The 27,498-nt window shown below is 40.3% G+C and overlaps 1 protein-coding gene across 2 annotated transcripts in view; it reads left to right on the top strand.

Moving 5' to 3' along the window:
• Window positions 1-24,622, top strand: part of CARD11 (caspase recruitment domain family member 11) — a 47,059-nt gene extending 22,437 nt beyond the window's left edge. For both annotated transcript variants that reach the window (XM_080556742.1, XM_080556743.1), the window contains exons 3-24: window positions 619-756; window positions 1,397-1,722; window positions 2,735-2,914; window positions 4,687-4,839; window positions 4,935-5,060; window positions 5,544-5,741; window positions 6,215-6,394; window positions 7,417-7,471; window positions 8,684-8,799; window positions 9,988-10,091; window positions 11,325-11,377; window positions 12,041-12,173; window positions 12,704-12,905; window positions 13,771-13,897; window positions 14,988-15,228; window positions 15,642-15,738; window positions 16,738-16,833; window positions 17,338-17,470; window positions 18,007-18,186; window positions 19,331-19,455; window positions 20,290-20,405; window positions 20,960-24,622. In XM_080556742.1, coding sequence (XP_080412868.1) covers window positions 619-756; window positions 1,397-1,722; window positions 2,735-2,914; window positions 4,687-4,839; window positions 4,935-5,060; window positions 5,544-5,741; window positions 6,215-6,394; window positions 7,417-7,471; window positions 8,684-8,799; window positions 9,988-10,091; window positions 11,325-11,377; window positions 12,041-12,173; window positions 12,704-12,905; window positions 13,771-13,897; window positions 14,988-15,228; window positions 15,642-15,738; window positions 16,738-16,833; window positions 17,338-17,470; window positions 18,007-18,186; window positions 19,331-19,455; window positions 20,290-20,405; window positions 20,960-21,164 — 3,284 coding nt within the window. In that variant the 3' untranslated portion in view covers window positions 21,165-24,622. The remainder of the gene's footprint in view (window positions 1-618; window positions 757-1,396; window positions 1,723-2,734; window positions 2,915-4,686; window positions 4,840-4,934; window positions 5,061-5,543; window positions 5,742-6,214; window positions 6,395-7,416; window positions 7,472-8,683; window positions 8,800-9,987; window positions 10,092-11,324; window positions 11,378-12,040; window positions 12,174-12,703; window positions 12,906-13,770; window positions 13,898-14,987; window positions 15,229-15,641; window positions 15,739-16,737; window positions 16,834-17,337; window positions 17,471-18,006; window positions 18,187-19,330; window positions 19,456-20,289; window positions 20,406-20,959) is intronic.
• Window positions 24,623-27,498: the final 2,876 nt, after the last annotated feature.

Raw genomic sequence — 27,498 nt, 5'->3', positions numbered from 1 at the left:
CTACATCTGTATCCCTGTTTGAACGGTATTACTTTGCTAAGTCTAGAGGGAGCCCATAGCAAGTTACAGATGATCAAATGGAAACCATATATCCCATTTATGGGAGGTTTAATGTGAAGGGGGGGGAATCTGCTGCTGTTATTTTGATAACAATGACTCTTGCCAGTGTTGTGCAGACCAGAGCTCGTGGGGTACATGTTCCCATCACAGCCTTGGCAAATATTTCATTTAACACAAGCAGCAGCCCTTGCCATTCCAAGGGTAGATTTTCAGCTGTCTTGTGATGCTTTGTGATTTGTCACCGAAGGGTCTGCCATCCTAGCATTTCAGTACTGCCTGGTAAAAGCTGCACTGAATAAGGCATCTTTTGAAATTCCTGTTTCAGAGACCAATTTGCTTGCACACCTTCGGAATAACGATCAGTGCAAACATAAAGAATGTGTGGCATTACTTCATGAGTTCAGCTGAACTCAATTAATCAGCCAGATTTTCCACAGTGCATTGCTGTGTCAGAGACAAGCCTTAAAGAGATTTGACTTCAGGGATATGCCACTTGCTTATGCTACTCATAGTGCTGTTATGTCACCTCTCACTCTGTTCCCTGTGGGTTGTACTTAGGGCGGCTACTGGACATTCTTCACACCAAGGGCCAAAGGGGCTATGTGGTTTTCTTGGAGAGTCTGGAGTTTTACTACCCTGAGCTCTACAAACTGGTGACAGGGAAGGAACCCACACGGAGGTTTTCCACTATTGTTGGTGAGTAAAATCAGTCCCAAAGCCTGTCGAAATGAGGACTATCTTGAAGACTGGGTTTGATCTTTTAGGCAAGAAGTGTGAATATAAGCTAGTGTTTTAGTAGCATTGTGCAGTTTTTCAGTCCCTTTCAGTGCACAAGGAAAGAGCAACAGGTGAGGTGAGGTATAAAGAAAAGGAAGATCCCAGTTGTCAGAATGGGGCTGTAGAGCTTCAAATGAAGTGACAACCATTACAAGAGGTCTCAAGAGAAGAAACACTGGAACAGCAGAGTTAATTTACATGGACGAGTGACACGTGCAGAAAATCTGAAGGATTCAGATTAATTGTATTTGTACAGAGCCATTTTACAATGTTTGTGCTATTTCCGTAGGCCTGTCAGCTCAGCTGAAACAACAAGACAAATGTTAAGGCTTCATATTCTATCTAAACAAAGCTGTATGCATGTATATTGTGATTCTGGTAATAGTATGCTGTGTAATACTTGTACTGTTGCCAGTTAGATATATAAACGTGTATGTATTTGTGCATAAGCTACATCTCTGTACATGATTTGGGACACTTATTTCTTATTCACTTTTGCTGATCGTACTTAATATTAAGTTCCTTTAAGAGAAGTTGATAAACTGTTCAAACATTTCAGTGGAAGAGGGACATGAAGGCCTTACCCATTTCCTAATGAATGAGATCATTAAGCTTCAGCAGCAAGTAAAGGCAAAAGATGTGCAGCGCTACGAACTCTTGGCTAAGTCTCGCCAGCTGGAGGATGAGCGAAAGCAACTAAAGCTGAACAAGATAGAGCTGCTGACCTTCCAGGAGAGATACAACAAGATGAAGGAGGAAAGGAACAACTACAATGATGAGCTGGTCAAGGTGAAGGATGAGAACTACAATCTGGCCATGCGATATGCCCAGCTGAGTGACGAGAAGAGCATGGCTGTGATAAGGAGCCGAGACCTCCAGCTGGAGGTGAGAGAAATGCTCTGGGTACCTTTAATCAGGAGTAGCAATGGAGGATGCCAGTGGCACATGGCAAAAAGAGACCTTCCCTGACAGTAGAGAGATGTAGAGCTCTCATTTGCTTTGCTTATCCAGATGATTAGGGGCATCACTGTACAGAAATGCCTACTGCAGTGACGTGTATTAATGGCAGGTAATTTACACACTTATAATGGATTAGCAGAAAATAACATACATAAAAGCAAAATTTTAAAAACATAATTGTTTGCTACAATAATAATTTTAGCTTTTCAAGCTCAGTAATGTATTAAGGCAGTTATCCAGGTTTGCATTACAGTGTTTTACTGAAAGAGTCTCACATAGTGTATTGAAATATCTTGGGGCCATTTAGAAAACAGAATTATTTCAAGTGTGTTAAAATTTATTCTTGTGTGTGTGTCACAGGTGAGACAGAGTAAACAACTACCCACAGTGGATATGGATACTGAGGTTTATTTTAGAACCAAAGAGATTAGACGTTTTATGCCACTTTGCTTTTTCACGCAGTCATTTGTTCCCCTCCCTTGGTGCTGCCTTTTATCAGGCTCAGTGCTCCTACTCTGCGTGGAGTTCGCTGCTGGTGCAGGAAGCTCGGGCAGAAATTTGTGTCAGTTTCTGCTGCTTGCAGTCACCAGTCACAGTTGTTACTGGCCAAGGGTGCTGGGTTTTCAGGTTTTCCCTGGCATTCATATCCATGCATCTCTGATCTCCAGGATACTCCACCACTTCCAGGTTTTTCCTCCAGCCAAGATCATCATTCTGCTTGAGAGTTCAAAAGTTCAATACTGGACATTCACCACACACACATATATACACAATTATCTGCTGCTTGTTAACATTTGCAGTTTAAGTTATTTTTTCCACCTATGACAGTATGTTTTCACCTGAAAGTGAGAGTGTTTTCAAAACAGTCACTGCCAGAGCTAGAAATGATTTCTTTCCTTTCCTATTTCTCCTTTTCACTGCTCCCTGGCTGTTCTAGATTGACCAGCTGAAACATCGCTTGAACAAGGTGGAAGAGGAATGCAAACTGGAGAGGAACCAGTCACTGAAACTGAAAAACGATATTGAAAACCGACCCAAAAAGGAACAGGTGCTGGAGCTGGAGCGGGAAAATGAGATGATGAAGACTAAAATCCAGGAGTTACAGTCCATCATTCAGGTATAAATGCAGAGTACTACACTGAAAAAAGCTGTACCCTTCAACTTATCCTCCCTGCTTACCCAGATGATGGAATCAGCAGCCTTTGATCGCTCCTTGCCTCCAGGCATCCCCACACTCACCTCCCATACCATGTCACATACCCCACATCTCACAGCCTGCTTCACAGTGGCTACCCTTCAGTATCTCAATATCTGAAAGAGGCTGTGAGTGTGGACAGAGAAGCAGCTGCTGGTGACATCTCCCATATGTTTTAGTAAGGCACAGGGGGCTGAGTCCATAATGGAGAAACTAGAAACTATGAACAGGAGAAGCTGGCATGGTCTCTGCTACAAAAAATATTGTTGTCTGATAAGTCAAGCTGTTGAGAAATTGGGTCTTTCAAGGTGCAGAGTGCAGCTGTTTAATTAATGAGCATTCAACTCCATGTTTTAATCCTGCTGTGGTTCTTTTTACCAATATGTCAGTACAAAGCTGTGTCAAATAGCCAGCCTAGAAATTTCTGACACTGGCTCTGTGTACCCTGTTCTATGCTATTGCCCCATCTGTGCCAAAAAGTCCTGATGAAGCAAAGCATAATAAAGGTTTCTGAACTTGCGTGGTCACTGATTTCCAGAACACCCCATAGAGCACTGCTGTAACTTGCACAAGGATCTTAATTAACCCTTTTTTGGGGAACAAAATTGGGAACTAGGATGATATGCAGCTAATTTAGCACTGCATTACACTGTGAAGAGCATAGCCAAGTATTAGGATATATGTGAAAGTGATCAGTACTTTGCTGGGCCAGGCTAGTGGCCTTTTAAAATGACACTTTAAAAGTTATCAATAGAAAGCGTTTCAGAACACGGCTGTAGACTTTAGCAGTACCTAACAGTTCTTATTTTTAATACAAATCCAATTCAAAGGTTGAAAAAGCGTGTAGTGTAGAAGGTTCTGGGAGTTCTGGTCCATGTAGACCCTCTTGTATTGATTGAAATGGTCTTATAACACCTAAAGAAATAGAGGAATTATCATGAAATGTCTAAAAATAAGGTTGTAATTCTCCTAAGTGAAAGTATAAATAAACAAAAGGCAGTTTGTTTTAGAAATATTTACTTTATTAGGTAACCAAATGTCACTGAAATCTCCAACTTAGTCTAGGTATTTTAAAAATAAATATGCATATTACTTGCTTGCATTTTGTGCCTTTTTCATCTTGCATTCATGGTTAATTTTGGATGACAGTTTATTTGTTGGAACCTGCTCTGGTAATCTTGTTAATTTTAAATCTGAAAGAAAAAATATTGCTGGACACCATAGAAAATGAAGCTGTGGTACAAGCTACTTCGGGCATGTTTAATATTCTCTAAGCATAGCCCTCTAAAGCCTATGCATGCTTTAAAAATTCCTCTGAATGTTTTCTTAGGCCCTGCTCTTTGGCAAAGGGTGAATTTTGTGTTCAGTGAGAGCTGATTAATAGAGAAGAATTTTAAATGCAGGGCTTGGAGTGAAGAATTGTGACTGCATCCAAAATGGATCAAATTATAGCCAGTACAATAAAACAGTAAAACTGTTCCTTCATCAGACTATTCTGACAGCAAGACAGACTTTATTCATCTTCTCTGACAGTATTTTAAAATATGAACAAATGTCCATCTCTTCTGCTGCTTTCCCATTGCAATACCATGTTCATTTTATATTCCTCGTTTGTTACCATCTTTGTTTCTTTTTTCCCCTACAATATTCTTTTCTCTTTCCCTGGCCAGTCTCTTAAAAATGTCTTTTGTCAGGCTGACAAGCGGAGTTTACCGGATTCAGATAAAGCCATTTTGGATATTCTTGAACATGACCGTAAGGAGGCACTAGAAGATCGTCATGAATTGGTCAACAAGATCTTCAATCTCCAAGAGGAGATTCGTCACGTGGAGGACTTGAGAGATAAGGTGAGAAATGAAAGGACGGAAAGAAACAGGATATTTCAGGCTAGTACCCAAAAGATCTTTTAGAGCAGCAGTAGTTAATGGTCTGTCATTTCCAGTATCTTGAAGAGAAAGAAGATTTGGAATTAAAGTGTTCAACGCTAGGAAAAGACTGTGAGATGTACAAGCACCGTATGAACACTGTGATGATACAGCTAGAAGAGGTGGAAAAGGAGCGAGACCAGGTATCTAACAGTTAAAGTGGGGAAAATTAGTAGCCAAAGCCTGTATCTCTTCTGTGTCACTTTGGGGGATTGTGGATAACTGGACCTAAAATACCATTAAAACATGAACATTTACAAGAAACCCTACTTGTTGGAATTTGCATTATAATAATTATACATAGGATGATATTGGGTTGTTACCACAGAGTAGCATCCTCTAGGCAGGACCAAGATCTTAACAATTACTGCAGGCTTCATATTAGTGTCCATCCAATTTGCACTCCGGAGTATTTTGCCACCGACCCGGAGGGAAATGGAGATGAACACCCTCATCATCATCTTTTTTAATGGTACTACTGTGGCACGTGCTGGTCTTCACTGCTCTGTTAATTGCTGGATGGTTACAATTTCTGAAGTCCCTATTCCAAATGCGTTACAAACAAAATCACTGGGAGAACGTATCTGGTGCCCAGATACAAAACAGGTTTCTTCTCTCCACTGCAGGCATTCCGCTCACGTGATGAGGCTCAGACACAGTATTCACATTGTCTGATTGAAAAAGATAAATACAGGAAGCAAATTCGAGAGCTGGAGGAGAGAAATGATGAACTCCGAATTGAAGTGGTTCGGAAAGAAGCTTGCATTGTTAACCTAGAGTGCAAACTCCGACGGCTCTCTAAGGACAATAATTTTCATGACCAGGTAGGGTTGAGAAAGGTGAATGTGAGTTATTTTTTTAAGACTTCACTTGTAAAATAATTTAATATGGAAGGAAGAGAGGACTCCCTCCATTTAATTAACTAAAAAATCCACTTGTACTAAATGCCAATGCTCTGAGAAATTTTTCAGTACAATGGGGTTCAAGTTGTCCATGTCACACACATAGCTTCTCAAAGGCTGGAATTTCACACCTCGATTTAAAATGGATGGGAAAAATTGTAGAAAGAATGAATTTCTGCAGTGGGATAGAAATTGTGAATTCTTTTGAGGAATTTGCTCCAGTGGACAAAAATCCCCACAGATGTCAATCTGAGTTACTTTTTTGGGACTGGACCATATTCCACATGAGCCTCTGAAGCACTCAAGTCACAGAAAGTTCCATCAGATTACTCTAAAGGGAAGTCATGAGGAATTGTACCAAACTCTTCTCAGAAGTGTTTCCTTCTGATCTTTAGAGTTTGCCAAGGAATCTACCCATTACCATTATCTCCCAGACCTTTGGAACTTCTAGCCCAAAAGCCAATGGTCAGGAAGCAGATGACTCCTCCACTTCTGAAGAGTCTCCAGAAGATAACAAATTCTTCTTGCCTGATCAAGCTCGACTCAAGAGAAGAGTAAACCTAAAGGGAATCCAGGTATGTTTTAATATCAGGCTGGAATGGTACAGTGCAGGGACTGTTAGAACAAAGAGATGATACATGTTGTGGTTATGCCTCTGGAGCGCTGTGCTATAAAGATAGGAACAGATTTGTATAATACTGTCAGTTTCTACCCTGTGGTGATTTGTGTCTTGAGGAGCAGATTTAATCAGGCTTCATTGACCATTTTCTGTCTTTTCTCCATATTCTCCTTGCTTCTGCCGTTCATTCACATTCTTGGAGCGTTGTCAATAAATTGATTCGTTGCCTCCTTAACAGTAGTGAAAAAAATGACATAATGCCTGAAGTCTAGCACACAAGGAACTGAAGGTGGAAATTGAAGCATTGGTGGAAAAGCTCGCATCAATAGGTAGAAATAATACAAAGAAATGGACACAATCTAGAGTCAAATTAACTGTCTAATTTAGAATTAAATTATGGCAATTTCCTCTCACTTAAAAGTAAGGGGTAGCATGAGTTAGGTCCATGATTTCACCAACTAGCTGCATTCACACTGCTATTATCTGATGCTTTGTTCATGAATTGTAAAAAAATATACAATCTAACATTTGGGGTTTTGAGCTTCTCTTCCCTTTCATCTGCATTTGAATTCTCCCTGCCCTTCATAACCTTTCTGAGCTTTTACTGTCATTATTACTTATGGCAATAGAGCTGCATTTTTTACATTTCATGCTCCAAAAGGATGCCTGTTGTATTAACAGCTGCCTGAAACCAGTCCCAAGGCACCCACTTAGCTTTTTTTTTCTTACTTTGTTCCCTCAGCAGAATCTGGAAATTGCAGTACATTTAGGCCGGCTTTTAAAAGTAGTAAGGTAGATAAATCCCATTCATGGCAGTGGCATTTAGATATCTAAATATCTTCAAAGTTTGGGGTCCTGTTGTTTAAATGAGGAGAAATATGTTGCAGCACAACAGTGAAAAGGGGGGTGTAAATCTCTTTTTTACAGTATGTGGCAAATATCCTGCATTTGTTTTGATTTTTGTCTTCTTTCTTATAGATCAATCCAAGAGCTAAATCCCCTGTCAGCATGAAAACAACATCAGAGTTTCAAGGTCAGAAAGAGCACCTATGTCCTTATTCCTTTTCTGTTGCTTTGTCTCATTCATTCCGTCTCTTTAAGTTATTTTAACAAACATTCCAACTCCGGACGTTCTCAGCTAAGTCCAAGTCAGTAAAATAGAGAGTTTATCTCACAGTGAATAATGTCATAATTTGAAGTAGTCAAGTGTTTTACCCAATCAGCCTCTCCATCCAGAGGTACCTCTACAAACACGCAATATTGCATTCAATAACTAAATTTTCAGTTTACTTAATTTTCCTTTTAGCTTATAAAAATAGTAAAGGCTGTTTTGTGATACCTGTACTAAAAGTGAATATACTATTCTCTTTTTGCTGTTGGAGAAATCCTTTGATCAATCTAGTGATCATCTAATGAGTTGCCTTGTCCTTCAGCAAAAAGGAAGGACTTTTTAAAAATTATTTTTTAAATCTAAAGCATTGCAAAGGTTGGAGTGGGGGAGGGTTGACCCACCCATCAGCCAGCTGCCAAGTTACCAAATTAGTTGTTGTATACTCCTAATTCCTCTTATTTAGCTAACACTGTTCTCAAAGCAAAGATCTTAAGCAGCACTTCCTTTATTTTTTATCTGCTGCAGCATGGTTGCTTTTGTACAAAATAAGAAGGTAAACATGGTTCCCTGCTGTAAGACATCATATGTATGTTTAGTATTAGGTAATGGCAAACTTAGTTTGAATTAGAGGTGCTGGAGAAGGGAGGGAGTCCACAGAGACATTCATGCTGTGCTACCTGGGGCTGCTGAGGGATCTCAGACTTCTTGGTCCCAGTTGTAAATTTTTGGTTGTAAAAAAAAAAAAAAAAAAATGTAATTCAGTGAGTCAGCCTTATTGCAGGTTGTCAGATCCAGATAATGAAGTTAAAACACAAAGGAATAAAACAATCCTTCTCTAATCTGGTATTTAGTATTCGTAGAGCTAACAAAAAAGTACAGGAAAGAATTGAGAGAAATGGTTGGCAAGAGGCTCTTTGGCGTGGTGTGCATTTCTGTCCTGGGGCAGGAAAGGGTGCCAGTGCTGCCGAGTGCCTCCTGCAGCCTCTGTCCAGTACAGGAAGGGCAAACACGATAAACTGAAATGGAAAGATAATCTTAAGTTCTGTTGCAAATCTGTGAAAGATTCTGTATTGAAAGTGATCTAACATCATTTTCTTTGCTGTGTGTATTTTTCTCTGTCATCTGTAAGCGCAGCAGTCAGAGCACAGGATGAAGATGGGGCTGATGCCAGCAATGGCCGCACAGACACTAGTTCCTCTAATTCTGTTTCCATCAGTAACTCCATCAACAGCTGTGAAGTCAGCAAAATTGTAAGGAGCCTTCAGATGCCCCTTGCCTGTCTGCAACCTTCTCTCCTAACGTGGCTGAGAGCTTCTGCAACGCAGTGTTATCACTTTGCTAGCATCCCAGCTGTGATCAAATTCAAGACCTTTGTCAGAAGCTCTCTTAATCCTTTTACCAGCATTTTGTTAGAACAATGTTATTAGCCTTTTCCAAAATTACAGAGCTGCTCTATGTTTATTGACAATTATTTTAGAGGTATTTATGACATCTCACTGTCTCCTTATACCATTTCACATTTGCTGTTAGAAAGATGAGATTCTCTTTGAAAGCTGCTTTAATGTAAGAAAATTTTCAGGTTATACTTTTTCTTTTCCTTTTTTTTTTTTTGATTTCTCTAATGCTTCTTCTGTCTGTAAGTAACAGTGAGTGAGAAAAGGGGTGCAGATCACAGCTGGAAGTTTCTGCGTGCCGTAGCCAAACCATTTCTTCCCTGCTTGCTGTATCCCCATAATCTCTCAAGGTAGATATTCCATTATACATATGTGAGCACTGACACAGCAGGACAAGCAGACAGAGAGAGTGCTCTTGCAGAGTGTTAATAACAAAGAACAAAACATCTTTCTAGAACACCGTGAAAAATGCTGCCCCCAGGAAATTAAAATTATACCCAAGAATAGCCAGGAAAGAACTCCCTGCCACTCGTAATAAGCTTAGCTGTTTTAGGAATATTCTTTGGAATATCTGTTGGATACTTCGATGACTTACACTATCATCCCTGCAGTACAATGTAAAGTTTAGACTCCGAACCAGTATACTAGATTAATAATTGAATCTATAGAGATCTGTATTTTTCTTCCTCATTCCTACTATGTGTATGTCTAGAAATATATGTATATATGTATCTGCATTCTACTTCTCATCCTCTTCATCCTGTATGTCAGCTGTGCAACATTTATTCTACATATCAAGGATAAAGTTAAAGTTCTTCAGTAAATCCACTCACAGAAAAAGGTATTTTGCCATCAGACAATCTGAACATATAGGTATAATGCTGGAACATATGAATGTGAGTCTATAATCATTTTTTCTTACTGTTGGATATGTTTCTCAGTGCAGAATACTACTGGCAAGCTAACAGGCTAATGCTTTTGTAAATTAAAAATGATACCATGTTTAATACAAACATCCTTTCTTTTGCTGATGTTTCTTGAAAGCAAACCCTGAGAAATCGCAATGACAGCATCATGTCTACCACTCCTGAGCCTCCAGGAAATGACTCAATCGTCCGACGCTGCAAAGAAGATGCCCCTCACTGCAGGTAGGTAGTTGATAAAGTATGTCCAAAACCTGGTGGCACAAGAAGGAAGTAAAAAGGGCCTTAAATGTCCTATTGTGTGTCTCTAGCTGGAAAGCTTCTGTTAGGAAGTTGGGGTAACTTCCTAAATGTCTTTGGGGGGCAGTCATTCATCCCTAATCTTTTCTGTCTCACAGACATCTGAATGGCACTGACCCCTTCTCTGAAAGCTTTATAGCAAAGCGATACTTAGAAATAGTGTTTTGGTGTTGGTGCCAGCAGCATTGGTGTTTGTATCAGAAATATCAGTACTCTGGCTTAGCAAGGTCTGAGTGTGGCATTATTTCGTTGAGCTAGTAAGCACTAAAGTCAAGTATCTTGAGAGTATGCCCAAAATTTCACTGTAGATTATAACTTTATAATCAGCCTGCAAAGTTTTTTTTTAAAAATTTGTTTGTGAACATAATCCAAAATAATTGCTATTCGCATGCCAGGTTGTGGGTTTCACAGTTCATCTGATCTTGATTTGTGTGAAAAAGGTGAGATCATAGTTCAATATGTAAGAAATGGTATATTATTTCCTTGCTTATGCATGGTGTAAAAATAGCTGATTCTCCCCAGACTGACTGAAGAAATTCACCCTTTACCTGAAGCCAACTATGAGGAATATCAGCTCCACAGGAGACCTACAAATCATTCTGAATGGGAAAAACAACAAGCTGTTATTTAGACAGTTTTGCAACCGAAGGACACACTTTAATGAAGTTCTTCTGGTGAAGCAGACAGATCACTTGGCTGGATATCACCAATATCCCCTTAAGAGCAAAATTTTGGTGCATTTTTCCTGTTTAGTTATAAGGCCAACCATTCCAGTCACCCTTAAAAGCAAAGGTTTTATCTAAGTAGTGTTAGTGGGAGCTAGGCTGGGGCCAGAGCTGTGGCATGAGTTTCTGTGCAAACGCTTGGTACACCTTGCCATTCTTTTACTGTAGGCATCTGAGTAACCATGTGAGGTACCATTAAGCTGTTATAAAATCCTTCAAGTACTTTAAAACAAGCAGGTAAATTGCTCCTAAACATGTCATTATTCCTTTTTTTTTTTTCAGCTGTGCTGTTGCCTTATCTAACACCGCCAACATTTTTCTTTGTCACTGAAAAGGTTCCTCCTTCAGAACTTAATGAAATCTGTTGAAAGTGGGAAAGTGAACATCTTTTTCTCTCTCTCTTCTATTATCTTACCTTTGTTTTTAATTCCAGCCTGGTTGAAGAGGACAATGACAGCTTTGGATTTGATGCTTTGGAGCTAGATGGTAAGAAAGAGGATATCATATAGTTTAACTGTGAGATGTGATGAGTTCACCAGCTACAGGTACTGTCAAATTATCAACTCATACTAGATTAGAAGGGACACATAGTTTAGAGAAAAAAAAAAAGATCATCATAAAAAGAAAGCAAACCTTAAAATAAGGAAAGCATCAGACTGAGAGGGGAAAATATAAAGAAGACAGCACTGAGAAGAGTATAACTGTACCCAGTGAGAGGACAAGAAGCAATGGGTACAAACTGAAGCATAAATACTTATTTAATAAAACAAAACAAAACACTTTTTACTGCAAGAGCAATCATGCATTGGAAGGTGGTTGTCTGGAGAGGTTGAGGAGTCTCCATGTCTGGAGATATGCAAAACTCAGCTGGACCGAGTCCTGAGCAATCTCCTCTAGTTAACCCTGCTCTGACCAGGGGGGTTGATTACATGGTCTCCAGAGATCCCTTCCAATCTGAACGGATCTGTAAGAGCAAGTGGGTAGGTCTAGTAAGAAAGATTGGCATTCCTTGCCACAGTCTGTAATTAATAAAGCCTCTTATCAGGGATTTCCTCATTCAGTTTTGGCTAGGATCAAACTTCCATTTTCACCTTTTCCATCTTTGTCACCCTATCTCGGACTCATTTTCATTTTTGTTACCCTTTTCAGATGACAGTCATGACAGACACTCACATGGAGCTCCTTCAGTTCACTCTTCCTCCTCTTCTCACCAGTCAGAAGGCCTGGATGCCTATGAGCTTGAGCATGTCAACTCCATATTTAGAAAATTCTCTCTGGAAAGGTATTTGAGATGCCAGTTTACCTATCATAGACAGAGACCCCCATTTATCTATTAGTTACTGAAGATATATATTAACAGGAATATCATGTCACAAGTTGTCACTTGACACAAAGACCTCGTGGCATCGTGCTAAGTCTTTACTTCTTTATGTTGACAGCAGTATAACATTATTTTGAACCACTTTCGTATCCTGTAATCCAGTGAAGGTCATCTTAAATTTTCAAAAACTTCAAGGCAGAGAAAATGTTCTGGAGATTTAAATTTACCCCTGTGTTCTTGTTATCTTTCTGCCACAGGTTGTTAGGTGAGGTTGCCATTATACATCTGAGTGCTTGAAGCTATCCAGTTGATCTTCTCTAGAACTTAGGCAGTAATCAGAAGAATTTGTTTTAGGGTCCTTAGATTCTAGTACTTGATAACATTAAAAGTTTATTTATATGTCTCTCATTTATCGTGCATGCATTTAACTCTGTATTGTTAGTTAAAAGATGAGATAATGGCGTAACTGTTGCTTCCTTTCACAAACACAGACCTTTTCGTCCCTCTGTCACCTCTGTTGGTCGCATCAGAAACTCCTGCCATACCATCCAGCGCATAACACTGAATGGAGACAGTCTCAATTCAGAAATCACTCTCGTTGGAGGTAACGATAAAGGGAGCTTTATTAGCTCTGTCAAGACAGAATCACTTGCAGAGAAAGCAGGTCTTCGGGAGGGACACCAACTCCTACTGGTAAGCATAAAATAATCAACACACAGCATTAAATGTCTGTGCACCTGCATGCATTCACGCTCATCACAATACTTTCCTTTATGTCTTCTTTTACCTTGTGTTAATGGAAAACCATACAATTCTTTTGAAGAAAAAAATAATCTGATATTGACTATGAAATTATGGGAGAATAGTATTTATGGTCATCCAACACAGAGACACATACCCCTTTGCACTTTACACTACTTCTGTATGGAAGAGATGAGAGTAACTGACACTTTACTAAATGCTCTGCCCTTCTGAAAAGAGTAGAGTGGGAGTTGCTCTCAGCTTCCCAGTAGTTGCCTGAAAGGAAGTTCATGCTACTTAGCTCAGCATGATGACTCCTAAACCATTATTTAGAGTGGTCTATCCCGGCACTGGACGTGCAATGAGACAGAAATGTATACAGCTGCAATATGAACGGGAAGAAGGGCTGCACAGCTGTGTAGCTGTACCCGGCATCATGTAAGCACTTCAGTGATGTTTCTGCTAAGTTGCTCATTGCTTAGAGTTTTCCATCCATTGCCAATAATCCCAAACCCTTTCTTCCCATTAAAATACCTCCAATGGAAACAAACAAACAAACAAGCAAACAAAACAAACCAAAAAAAATTATATTCTTGCACTACTTACTACTGGGTTTATCAAAGAGCTGCAGCATGAGTCCATGACTGCTAACGGTCCTAATTTGAGAGAAAAGAAACTAAGTAATTGGAACATAATCTGCATCTTGATGGCAAAGTATCGGGATTGATTAATGAGAAGATTATGCTGCTTAAAAAACTGGTATAATGGACTCAGAGATTGAACCTGCACTGGATAGTAATATTTCTTTCATATCTAGTTGGAAGGCTGCATCAAAGGGGAAAATCAGAGTGTTCCCTTGGATACTTGCACAAAGGAAGAAGTTCACTGGACAATTCAGAGATGCAGTGGTCCAGTAACACTCCAGTATAAATCAAATCATGAAGGTAAGACCAAAAGTATTTCTCATCTCTAGTAGCTCCAGGTCTATTGTACTAACTAGTGCGGATGAGAATAAGAGAACCAGAATATCTTTTATATTGGTATAAATCTGAAGTATGCCCACCAGTGTTAGCTATGAACTGAAAACAAAACAAAAAAAAAAGCCCATATGCTTGTCACTACAGGACTCTGAAGAATTTACATGGTGGGCCAATAACTACATGACTCACAAAACAGAAACTTATTTTTATGTACTGTTTTCTGTAATACAGCGTGGTGACCTGAATCATCTTTTATCCAGCCGAAGTCCACTTAGCATTTTACCTGATGGAGTTGCCCTGTTTATTACCTTTGTGGCTTTATCTTTTCCTTAACATCTGGAGTTTGTGTTTGATGGATAGAATTTGATTTTAGTGTTCAAGGCTTGTGATGATACTTTGGGGTTGTGGATCAAAAATTACATTCCCAAATCCATTTTTTACCGGTGTATATGAATTTTCAGGTTTTATTTATTTATTCTGGTTAGAGAATTTCAGCTGAATAAATCACACAGGAAGTGATGTCTTTGCTTTTCTTTGATGTTTTCAAAGGTGGGAAAGAATATTGCAAATTTTTGAGCACCGCTTAATGGTAGATAAAGCATGTTATAGTTTGTGGGAGTGCCAATTACAGCTAATAATAAAGGGAATAGCTTGTCATTAAAATTGGTGGCAGAACTCAAGCTGTACTTACAGGATAGAGTTACAGTTATGTCTGCATCTTTGCTGAGAAGTTCTCTGTTTTACAGGTCATGTTTGGAGCACTGAAAATAGGGTAATGTATTATAGGTATCATGACAATGGGAATACTCTCACAGATTCTTATACCTGCAGCATGACCTGTTTCTGAACCAATGCCCTGTTGGTGTCTTTAAGGTGCAGACCCATAACCTTGCTGTAACTGGTGCAACTAGCACTCTAGAAGTACAAACCCTCTCTCAGAGGAGCCTCCGAAGTTTGTGCTGTGTGCTTCTCTCAGAGGATGCCCCGGAACGCAGCAGTGCTGAGGTTTTGACCAGTGGCTGATCGTGCTTTGCCCCTTTCCTCATTGCTGCAGGTTACCGAAAGCTGCTGTCAGAACTGGAAGAAGGGCTTATCACATCCGGGGACTCGTTTCATATCCGCTTGAATCTGAACATCTCCAGCCAGCTGGACTGCTGTTCCCTGTCAGTGAAATGTGACGAGATTGTTCATATTCTTGACACCATGTACCAAGGAAAGTATGAGTGGCTGTGCGCCAGAGTTGATCCTTTCACAGACAGGGATCTGGAAACAGGGACCATCCCCAGCTACAGCAGGTGAGTGTAATGCAGAGTGACCATGACTGAGAGCAGTGGTTCCATAAATAGGGAAATTAATAGCTGCTGTAGGAAAGATGTGTATGTCTTCGTTTTTGGGAAAAGACCTGGTGGTGTTAAACTGTAATATGAGCTGTAAAACTTTAGAAAGGAGGCTGCACATCTCACCCAAAAGAATAATGTGGATTTCTCAAAAAGAAGCATAAGACAATATATCATGGAGATTCTTTAATCCTTAACTGCACTGCAGTCCTGCTCATTATTTTATTCCTGTATTTACGATGTCATTTATTCAGTCCTCACTGCTATTTCTATTTAATCTTTTCTGTCAGCACAGACCCATTGCAGTTCAGCCTTTTTTCTGTGGGGTTTCAAAGGTTTCTTGATCTATGAGATTTCATCCTTTCTTTCAGAGCCCAGCAACTTCTTCTGGTGAAGCTGCAGCGGTTGATGCACAGAGGAAGCAGAGACGAGACAGAAAGCTCATATAATACTCTTCGGGCACTCCGGGTAAGGACCTACAAACAAGGTCATTTTAAAATCCATTACTCCACTGCTAGTTGTTGTTCATCATGTTAATTTTATGGGAATTCCTATTTACACTCTGTGTAGGTTTTGATCGTCCCAGGTAATGGGTGACCTATGTTTGTTTGAAATAATATTGTCTCTGGCAATGTACCTAGCTCCAGGGTACTGTTAACCCTTCCTGCTATGAGGTAGTACACTTTAAATGTATAATATCTGTTCTGTGTCATAGTTAATCCCTTTCATTCTTCTCTTCCCATAAGCCTCTAACACAACATCACATCCACATGAGGAAGAAGCTGTGTCCTTGGAGTTAATAATTGGAATTATTTCTTTCCTACTGTGAACAATTGTCTAATCCAAAGAGCTGTCATTGTCCCACATTAGAAAAACATTTGTCTCCCAACCTACATGCCATGGAGAGAAGCGGGATTGTCAGGTCTTCACACACAACAGCCCTGCCAATTTCTCCTTTTCCGTCAGTGAAAGAACTTTTATTTTTCTTTCTTTAGCCCCAAGAATTCCATCTTTACACGATTAAAAACTAACTTCCCAATGTATTACTTACCAGAGTTTTTTTCTAGAACTTTTAATAGAGCTTAGGAGACATACACACTTCTAACATTTGCAGAGACACTGGAGCCACGATATTTGATTTCAGTCAAGGTTGTGCTATGCATTCATCCTGTACTCCAGTCCTCACTCATCAAAGGGATGGAGAGCACCAGCAGCGATGCCAGTGAGAGTAAAAGCTTTGCATGCTATTTCTTGATACAGAAATTACCTCCATCATAAACTGTGGAGTGCAATCTCCTGTGAAGAAAGGAATGTGGAAGAGCAGTGACCGAAGTGCTATAGCTTGCTTAGAACATTGTATTTGCAGTAGATATAAATCAGTCACTGTCCCTTTTACTGGAAATACAAAATATCTGCTTCTGCTTGTTTCTCTGATGCTATGATTTAAAAATATTTTTTTTTCACTAGAATACATTGCAGCCAGAGGAGCCTGCACCACCAAATGACCCAAAAGCCAGCCCTCGCCTGTCCAGAGCAAGCTTTCTTTTGGGCCAAATATTACAGGTAATAAAGTTTAAACTCTCAGTGGCATGTCTGAAATAGTAGATCTGAATAACAGATATTCTCAGGCTATCCTAATCTCCCCAGAAACTCTACCTCAGGTATAGAGGTTGCATAAGCACTTCTCTGTGGTACGACAAAGAAGGGGCAAAGCTGTGGGTATGATCTGCAATGCTGTTGTGCAGATACTCAGTGCGTGTGTGTTAATCTGCTGTGGATACATCAGTGCTTTGACTCATGATAGCAGCGAGCTCTGCCAAGGAAAAGAAAAGCATGCCACTTAAGAGCAGAGGAGAAAATAAGAAATCCCAAAGGGCATTAACAAAGGCTGTGAATCAGATCTATGATATTTAAAGAGACTTAGAATTTAGTCTGCAGATCCATGGAGTTTTGTCTTTGATAGACATAGGTAATTCAGATCTCATAGATAACAAGTGTGGACTGATGAATGCATAGGAGAATAAAGAACGTAAGAAATGAGGGTCAAATCTCTGTTCACCTTTTCAGTTTGTCAGCAGGTCTGAAAACAAATATAAGCGCATGAATAGCAATGAGCGAGTCCGTATCGTCACTGGCTGGCCCTCTGGTCTGGCACGGACCTCATCTGAAGCAAAGAAACCCTCACCTGATAAACTGGAAGGTATGGATATAAAATAATGATAGCTTTTACACACGTGGTGCTGATACGAAGGCACACTGCGTAACCGCATGGTTGTTAAAAATGTTATAGGACTTCCCTATTACTAGCTTCTCTGTTCTACTCTGTGCAAAAATTAGGCAGTGTTTGTTACCAAAAGACTGATTTTACTAGAAGTGTTTGGGGAACCAAGCCTTCATGAGCAAGCTTACAACACTGAAACTTCCTGTTTTGTTGGCAGTTCTTCCCAGGTTCTCTCTTGCTCTTTGTCTAAAGCAATTAACTTATTAGCAGAAAGATTTCCTAGCAAGTCTCCTGTTAAACCATTAAATAATCTCGTGAAAGCAAAAGGCACTTGAATTATTTAGTGTTAGATTGGACATTTTACTACTGGATATATAGTAGGGATAACCCTGGCACAAGAGAAAGGAGAACCAGTATGAATAACCATGTCATTTCTGGTTCACAAGTTTCTCCTTTTTTTCTCCAAATACTGATGGAGAGGAAACACCAGTATAAATGTCTTGTTTTCTACTCAGATTTGGATTCTGAAAGTGAAATCAACAAGAGGCTCAGCCTGATCCCTTATAGCTTGGTGAGACCCATCCACTGTGAGCGCAGGCGCCCCGTTCTTTTCACCCCCACCATGCTTGCCAAGACCTTGGTACAGAAGCTTCTGAACTCTGGAGGTGCCCTGGAATTCAACATATGCAAGCCAGGTAATGGGATAAAGGCTGCCAACCCTCAGCGTTGGAAATAAGAGCATACACATATGTGCACATACACAAGGGCGTGCACTATTGAAAGTTGCTTGAGGTTTTTAAGTCACATCAGAGTGGTGTATAACTACAAGTCTTGTTTTTTTGAGACTGAGATATTTGAATGTTTTTGAGACAGCCAATGCACACAGTTATGAGATTCTGTGTCTGTGAATATTATCCATGTGTATGCTGTGTGGTTGCTAGGATGCCCCTCAGAGACTGAAATGCTGTGAGTGCTCTTTCTGTTTGCATACTGTTTGCATACTGCATATCTAGGCAATGTGAAATTTTGATTAATTTGTTTCTAGTATTTGCTATTATGAGGAATATCTTCCCTAGAGCGATTTTATGTTTCTATCTCGTCCAAGGCTGTGAAGATTGTGCATTTGATCTGCTTGAAAGACTGATTTTCTTCCATTCTAAGTATTTACTATTAAAGCAATATGCAGTACTGTGATTGCTGTAGGGCAGGATTGTATACAACACAGCATTAAACACAGCTGACGTTTCATTTTTACACTAATATTGAATACCCACCGCATAGTACAGTCTTACAGTTATCCAGACAGAGAAACTGAAAAGTTAAGTATCATAATAAATATCCCATCTTGCAATATAAAACAAAAGCTTTGATGTAGAGCCGCAATTCACAAGGGGACCAGTATCACACATTGCAACCTAAGCCAAAAATTTTTGAAACTTTAAACACAAATGTTGGAACACTAAATCCATGTTTTAGGATCCTGTACTGAAGCGACCTTCTTTTTTTTAGCATTTCTCAGCATCCTTCAGCCCTGTAATGTTACTCTGTAACATGAGGTGCTGGAATTGTATTTACTGTTTTAATTTAATGCCTTCACTGTGTTGTGGTAATTGCCCAAGGCCTCATTGGTGCAGGATATAGCTGAGGTGCTCAGCTGTGATCAGATTAAGCTTTAATTGAATTTAATGGAAGAAATGAGGCAGCTGTTAAGAAGACAATTCAGTGTTCATCTTCTTTCCCTGAACCATCCTGACATCTTGGGTGAAGTGCTATTGGACAGTTGTTAGGTGTACTGCTGTTGTAATCATGATTTTTGTCCTCATCCACTTCTTCTACCAGATATTGTAACAAAGGAAGAGTTCTTAAGGAAGCAAAAGATGGAGACTATCATCTTCAGCAGAGAAAAAAATCTGAACACATACGAATGCATTGTACCTGCCAATATTGAGGCTGTCACTGCAAAGGTGCTGAGAGTACTCTGTATCCATTGCATAGGCTGTCTGTGAATCTGTCTGCAGTGTGTGTTTCTTCTTGAATGAGAGATTGACCAATTTATAGTTGCATGTTCTTTTTCTTGCCCACCTTAAATCTTAGATTTGTATTTATTCTCTCACATGGCTTTTATTTGTGCTCTTGCTTTTCCTTTTCCTTTTCATCCTCAGCTATATCCTTTTATATTCTCACTCATTCCCTGTGATGACCCACATTGATGCAGCAAAATATCCTTTCATTTTCTGTGCTTCATCCCTTATTCAGTTCCTTTTCGTATTGTAAGTATATATGAATGCGTGAGAGAGTAAGAGATACAAGGACCGAGACAAAAGAAAGGATAGCCTGAAACACAGACGCAGGGGTGTACAGTACAAAGATAACGATGTCAAAGACAGAGACGTCATATCAAGTAGAGTAGATTTGATGCACAGCATGGAAAAAAGGAGAATTAAAGTGATGTTTTTTCTCATACAAGTAGTTGCAGTAGATGTTCTCTCTGAACAAAGACCATGTGTGTGTTTGTGTATATATGTAAAACTTTTATCGCACTCTTCAATTTTAGATCAATTAATTTCTATTTTAAGCCTTTTCAGAGAGCTATTGAGCTTCACTTTTATTTGACTGGCTAGTTGTAAACCAGTAGGAGGAGTTGGGACTTTAAATGTATATTTGATTAAAAGGTTTTAAATCAGTACAATGGTAAATGGAGAGCTTTTCAGCTGACCCCGTAAGGTATGGATACCTTTATCTCAAGATTCTACAACAGTGAATGTTCCTTTGTAACACTGTTATGACTTTGTTTTTAGAATAAGCATTGTCTACTGGAAGCTGGAATAAGCTGCACAAAGGATTTAATCAAAGCCAAGATATATCCTATTGTTCTCTTTATCAGAGTCTCGGAGAAAAACATCAAGAGGTTCAGGTAAAATATCAAACCTTTTGCATATTTGATATTCTTTTATTCAGTGGGTAATTCTCGAGTCCAATAAGGTTATCACTGAGAGAAATGCAGGTCCTCTTCTTTCTTCATCTGGTGTCTGTGTGTGCATTGTTTCCTACCATGTCTTCTTCCTGAAATATTGACCAGGAAAAAGAAGGAATTCCCCAATTTTTACATTCTTTCACTGTCTCTGATAGCAATGATCATTGTGGGAGGATAAGACTGAAGAATATGTCTTTTTCTCCATGCTTAGCACTCCCACAGCATTTCTTAAGGTAATAATAGCTGTAAGAGGAAAGTTCACAAACTTGCACTCTCCCTACATTCAGCCCTCTTAAATTATTTCCCCATAGCAAGTATTTTTCCTTGGGGGAAGGATGGAAGTAGGGGGGGATAGACCTGGAGTAGCTGTATTCTCCACTGCTTTTATTGCTTGTATATAATCAGTAGAAAATAAATTCTTAATAGGGCAGCTGGGACTACAGGATTCACTTACAGTGCAAGACATTTATTTTTGGTCTGCTCATTTGGTACAGGAAACTATTGCCAAAGCCGGAGACCGAAGATGAGTTTTTACGTATGTGCCGTCTGAAAGAGAAAGAACTGGAGGCACTGCCATGCCTTTATGCCTCTGTAGAGGCAGATGCATGGAGCAGTATTGAGGATCTTATCCGAGTAATAAAAGACAAGATCGGAGAAGAGCAGCGTAAAACCATCTGGGTAGATGAAGATCAGCTATAAAAAACCAGTATGTAAAATGAAGCTCTTTGGTGACAAAAGGACATACTCAGGTGGAGCGGGGGCTCGCAGAATTCTCTGATTCGGTGCCCAGTGCTCTCTTCTGTTTCATCCTTGCTGGCTGGGGACTTGCTACTGGCAGAATGCATGTATGGAATGGAACTGGAGCTTTGCTGAACAGCCAACATCTCAGATGCTGGGGATCTGGGGTGTGGATCGGACCACAGCCACCACCACAACTTCTGACCCACCAGCATCTCTTAATGGACAGCAGCTGTTTAACAAGTCAGAAGGACAAAGATCTTGCGAGGGAGCTTAGGGTAATTTATTATGTAAAAATACAGTTCACAGCTGGCCAATCAAACACTTCTGATGAGACCAGATAAGTGAAATCGAAGAGAAATAAAGCGTGAGGATTGGACTAAAGGATATAGAATTGAGACGTGTCCTGCACCCATCCTGAGGTGAGGTTCCAAAAATACTGCAATAAGGAAGCTGTTTGGTAGCAACAGAAACACTACCGCTGGTGGCTGAGGCAGCTCTGTAGCCCTGTTTTTCCATGACCATTTCAGTCAGAAGGGAAGAGAATAGCTGTAATTCCTGGCATTAATTAAAAGGACAATTTTCACTTCCTCTTTAAACCCAGTCCTGTTTAACAGTTTTGTGGGTTTTGTTTTAGTCTTGGCAGTTACAGAAAAAAAAAAAAAAGACTCCACAGTCCCAGTGGCACATCAGATCTTTCCAGATCTGCCAATGTTTCATTTATTTTTTCCCTGCCTCTGTACTGTATTAATTTGTATGTCTCTCAATTTTTACCATTTTTTACTTGTGGAAAATTCTATTGTGCCTTCTCTAGGCAGCAAGGTTCTCTGTTTCTCCACTGAAATCTGTATTTTTGTACAACATCATTGCCTGCCAACATGCCTGCTCTCAACAGGAGGGACTATTCTGAGAAGAGGAAAAGGAGAATTTCATAAGCCAGTAATCGCTGTGAGCCACTCAGTCCTTGACCTCTCTGCCATGACTGACAGCAAGGAGACCAGTGAGTGTCACACTGTGCTGTGGCCAGCTAGTATAACATTTTCAAAAGTGTGTACATGACTTAGAAGACCACATCCCATTTTCAAAAGCACTCGACTCCTCAGAGACTTTAAGTTCCACCAAAAATGAGTGGGACTAGGACTCCTAAATCTCTTAGGGCTTTTAAAATTTTTCCTCTATACATCAGACACTGCATTGAGACTGCCAAATTGATTCAATAAAACTGATCCGATAATTATGACTTGCGCAGTTGCTGATCTGAAATGCAATAAAATCTGACCTACAGATGAAGAGGTGTACATCTCATTATCCTTAGATCTTTCATTCGCTGCCATACCCCTCCCTTTTAAGATGCATTTAATAACAAACAACCTTATCTCTGCTTCTGTGTTCATCCCGTGCGCCCTGTCTTGGTAGCTCAGGCCAGCATGCAGCAGCTTGCAATAAAAAGACAAAGAATCCAAGCAAAACATCTGGCCTGGTTGCCATTAACTGCTGCACTGTCCTGGTGATGAGCTTCTGATGTTGGGGGTGTCTCCCAGGTGGACTGGGTCAGTTCATGTTAGCTTACATGACTGTGCTTTTCTGCTCTCCTCTTACTTTTATGCATATCATTTTTTTAACTAATGCTGTTTTCTAGAAGTCATTTATGTCAGCTTACATCTAAATTTCTGCTGCTGTGTTTTTCACATTATTAATGTTTGAAAGACTGCTCATAGCTAGCGTTTCTCAGATAATAGCTTTTTACCTTCCCAATGCCATCTGTTTGGACTGCGCAAGCAGGGGGATACTCCTATTTTGCAATCTCTTCACAAAGTACAGGCTGCATCCACAATTTGCAACTCCCTCCAGGGCAAAGAATAACAGCTGATTGGGGTATATATAGAACAAATTGGTTGATTCTTCATAGAGCCTCTGTAGCTCAACAAGAAAACAAAGTGTCGGCTGGGAAAGCTGAGCCTTCCAGGAGCATTTTTGCAGACATTCCTAATGTCCTGGTCATGCAACCTTGTGCGACAGCTGCCTGTGCTTTGTTACCGTGACAGTTTTGAGTCCGCAGCTGAGCAAGGGGTGGGACTGCAGGAACATTCCTGGGCTGCTTCAGCAAAAAGTTCAGCCAGGTCAGCTTCAGAGCCGGCAGGAGCAGCCAGCTGCCTGCCTACAGGACAGAGCTCACCCCCTGTCCCTGTTGCAGGGATCAGGAACAGCTGGCAGGGCGGCTGGGACAGACGGGGAGCTGGAAGGAGGGGCTGAAGGATCTCCATCTCTCATGGCTGCTCCTGCAGTGGTCTTCTCTCCCCACTGCTTTAGTTCTGAGCCCTCTTTACACAAACAACAGCTGTGGATGTGATTTATCTCACTTAACTTCAGACATGGAAAAGGTGGATGCCAAAGTCTGAAGGAGGTTCCTTTCACAGTGAATGGAGATACACCTCCCAAGAGCTATTTGTCTAACTTACTGTAGATGGCTATCTTAGGATGAGACAAATTGCCCTCTGAACTGTTTGTTTCTTTCCATGGTCTATAGAAGAAAACTAGAAAATTTGTCTGGCCTAAAGGCCAGCAAAAAAAAGCATTTAGCTTTTTGATCTGTAAAGCTAAGCCCACCTTGTGGAAAAGGTGGGACTAGAGATGGAGGCAGGGAACAATAACAGATCTAATTATTTATGTGAAACAAGAGGAGTAAATACGCGGAACACATTCTTCTTGATATCTGAGTGAATCTCCTGTAAATTCCCAACCCTGCAGATGCTGTAAGGCATTGAGGTTGTCTACCCATTTGACGCAAGGCAACCAGACTCTTAAGTGAAGTAAACTGGCAGAGCTATGTGCTGTGGCATTCATAACCCTCATCTCTCTTTGACTGAGTGGAGAAGGACTGGAAACTATATTCCCCCTTGACTTCTGGATGTGAACTCAAAAAGCAAATCTGTAACTGGAGCACATTCCCAGAAGCGCAGCAGAGCAGTAAGGGCCATTAGCATTTACACTAGCTGAAGAAGTGCTTCTGATGTAGTTCCAAATGCTGTCCATCTAAACTGGAAGAAATTAACCTCTGTGTCTTTTGAAATATATTCAAAACTACAGGCTTGAAAAGAGGCCATGAATTTCCCTAAATGGCAGGGTATTGGAGTCAGTGTGAATTCCAAGTCCTGAACTGGCAGATCTGAAGTGCAAACTTTGAACTTGGGCTGTAGATTTTCTCAGTATTCTTGATTCTGCTAAGTCTTACTTATGAGGTATTACTTTAATCTACCAACCACTTCCCTCCTCACATACAAATGTAATATAGACAATCCTGAGCTTCTGATCACATAAACAAATGCCCACCCATGCATAGTCAGCTTATTTGTCAAGGACCAATAGCGATCATTTTGCTGAAAAACTGAAAGCAATGATTAATAAAAGGCAATCGAAACTGGAAATATTGTAAATGTGTGTTGTAAGCAGTGTAAAAACTGAGTGCAAAACAGGCTTTCAGCTGGATCTCATGGAACTGTAAGGATTTGACAAGTTTTCAGTTGGATTTTCTTTGGGTGTTTTTGTGTTGTTAGACAGCACTTGGTATAAGATTTGCAAACAACCGGACTTGCAGGTACCACTGTAATTCAGACAAATTATCCGAGTCTAATAAAATCAAGCTGCAGACCCACGTTCAAGCTGGCTGCCGTGGCTGGACATCGGAGTTCAGATCAAGCCATCTGACAGAGACATGTCTGGATACCAGTTGCATTTGTCTGTCTGAGGTAAGCAACTTTTACATTAATCCGTTTTAAAACATACCACTCAAGGTTTTTAACTGTAGTCTGTGAACATTTCTCCACAATCTGTATTTTAAGCTAAACAAGGAATTATCAGAAAATCAGGGTAATTGTCCTGTATTCAGTATGCTACTTTTTTTTTTTTTTTAACAGAAAAAGTTCTAAAGCACCAAATAATTAACAGCCTTTCAAAATATATTATCGGAAAACTACTTCTTTCATTTAAGAGCTCACAAGAGCTTGCTGAAAAATTTTTAGATGCGGATTGTTCTTTGGAAAATGTCATTGAAAAAATGGCCACTAGAAAATGCAATTTGAATGGAATCCAATGGAATATTGTGCTGTTAGAAAATGTGTTTTCATCCAAATCAATTGTCTGTAAAAATGTTTTCATTCTGACATTTCATTTAAAAAAAAAAAGTTTTTAAGTAATACTGAAGTAGTTCTTTTCAGTATTTCACATACTTTCAGTCTCTTACCTAGAAATATTTCTGGCTTTAATTTTTTTAATTTTTTATGGTTGAAGTATTTTTAAGAGTCTACATTTAAGCATTTAATTTGATTCAAACACTTTTTGAAGAAAATCTTGTATTTGATTTTTATATTCTACAAAGTAATAGAAGTAAGGCCTTATAGCTATCAGATGCGGAATAATTTCTGTGATCACAAGAAAAAAAAGCACTGAATCTGGCTTTACATTATATTTAACTCTGCTGCTAAAATGATGTGTTATATAAGTCAGTATCATGCAGTTCAGCACATTTGGGAATTGTTGCAGGTAAAAATTTCATGCAAACTTTATTACACAGAATTTGATATTCCTTTGAATCAGAATTCTGGCTGGAGGCTAAGCTGTCAATTGGTCTGTCTGCAGCACAGACAGCTCTGGCAGCACAATTTGCAGGGGGGTAGGAACACACACAAAGCAGACTTTTGCTTATGAACCTTAAGTGGAGATAGTTGCCAAAGCTGGAAAAATGCCTGTGAACCTGTTAGAGCTATTTGTATTCTTTTATGCCAAGCTATTTTCATGGGTTAGGGTTGGAAAACTCTGTAGCAAGGATGAAGGCAGAGAGACAGTATTCAGGTGGGCCGACTTCAGCTCTGGGGGGTCCAGAACTGCGCGGACCCCGGAGCTGCTGTGAGGGTACGATGCTCTGCATGGTCACCTAAGGGGAGATGTTCAAGCAGCAGTTGCTGTGCTGGCTGCTGCAGACTGAAAAAAGCAAGTCACAGTTAGGGATTTGGGACTTCTAGGAGAACAGCATTCTAGGATTTTGCAATTATTTGAATTGAGTACTCTGAATCATTCAGCATTAATCAGCTTATACTGTGAAGCATATCAAATGTGTTCCCTCTTGGTGTAGTTGCTATCTCCCTTGCTTTTGTTCCAAGGACTGAATGGTATTGTGCTATTTTGTGCTGTTTGCCATTAAAAGGTATACAGGATTTCAACTGAGATACGTGATTCCTTTCTTACAAGTTCCTTTGCTTTCCCCACATCTCCTGCCTTGCTCAGTTTCCGGAGTTCTCGTTTGCTCCCCGCTCCATGTAACGCCCAGGCTGATTCAGGGTTCGCAGCACACTTGGCTTGCCTGAGGTCCTTCATCAGAACACTGCTCCGTGCAGTCGTGTCCAGCGCACCGAATGATTAATGTGTAAATTGAAACTGTAATTCAAGAAAAACCTTGTGCTTTACTGGACTCGCCTGCAGCAGAAAAGAAAAAGGAGGCTCTCATGCGGATCAATGCAATGTGCCTTTTGACTTTGGAGACCTAATCCCAGTGTGATTCTTGGTTCAAGCACAGTGAATACGGTCCTTTGGCTCTGGCAGCTTGGCTAGCAGCACAGCTGTTGGATGTAACTCCTGGCACAGCAGGAGTTACGCTGACAGCGCAGTGCGAGTCCTGCCCACGCAGGACCTGGGGGAACCGGGGTAACTTATTCTGTCTGACACCTTCCTGAACGGAAAACCTAATTCAGCCAACGCTGTGCCGAGAGACCGTGACAGGAAATTTCCTCCTGAATCTTTCAGGGACCGCAGAATTCTGCCTTGCTCCCAGAAATCACACTCGATATTTCTGCAAAGCCCTCTGCAACCCTTACCCCCCCAGAAAAGGATCTGTGCCAACCTCGTGGGCTTTCCCCCGCATCTTTCTAGTGAAAAATTTTGGTCTTTCTCTCTGATCCTGCAGAAGCAAATGGAAGGCCTCCCATCCCAGTTTTCATCTGTAGCGTTCGTGTTTCTATACGAAGTAGGTGTTGTTAACATTCCTATGCAAACAGAGGAACTGGACAGAGGGTCAGTGTCGCCAGTCTGCCCAGGGCAGCAACACGGGCTGGCTCCTTAAACCCTGCACAGAGCTGGCTCTGGGTCTGCGCTGCTCTGGCCTGAAGACTCTGAACAAGAGCATAATGCAAGTCTGGCAGTTCTCTCAAGGATTTGAGTGGTGGCTGCCTTAAGTGGTGAGATTTCTAGTTTGATTTGAGAACCCTACCAGTAAGCCAAGTTCAGAACAACAGGAAACTCGTCC

This window comes from Anser brachyrhynchus, assembly GCF_964034855.1.
Source record: "Anser brachyrhynchus genome assembly, chromosome: 15".
Classification (NCBI taxonomy): Eukaryota; Metazoa; Chordata; class Aves; order Anseriformes; family Anatidae; genus Anser; species Anser brachyrhynchus.
Note: the sequence above shows the minus strand (reverse complement) of the source record. Positions and strands in the feature narration are given on the sequence as shown.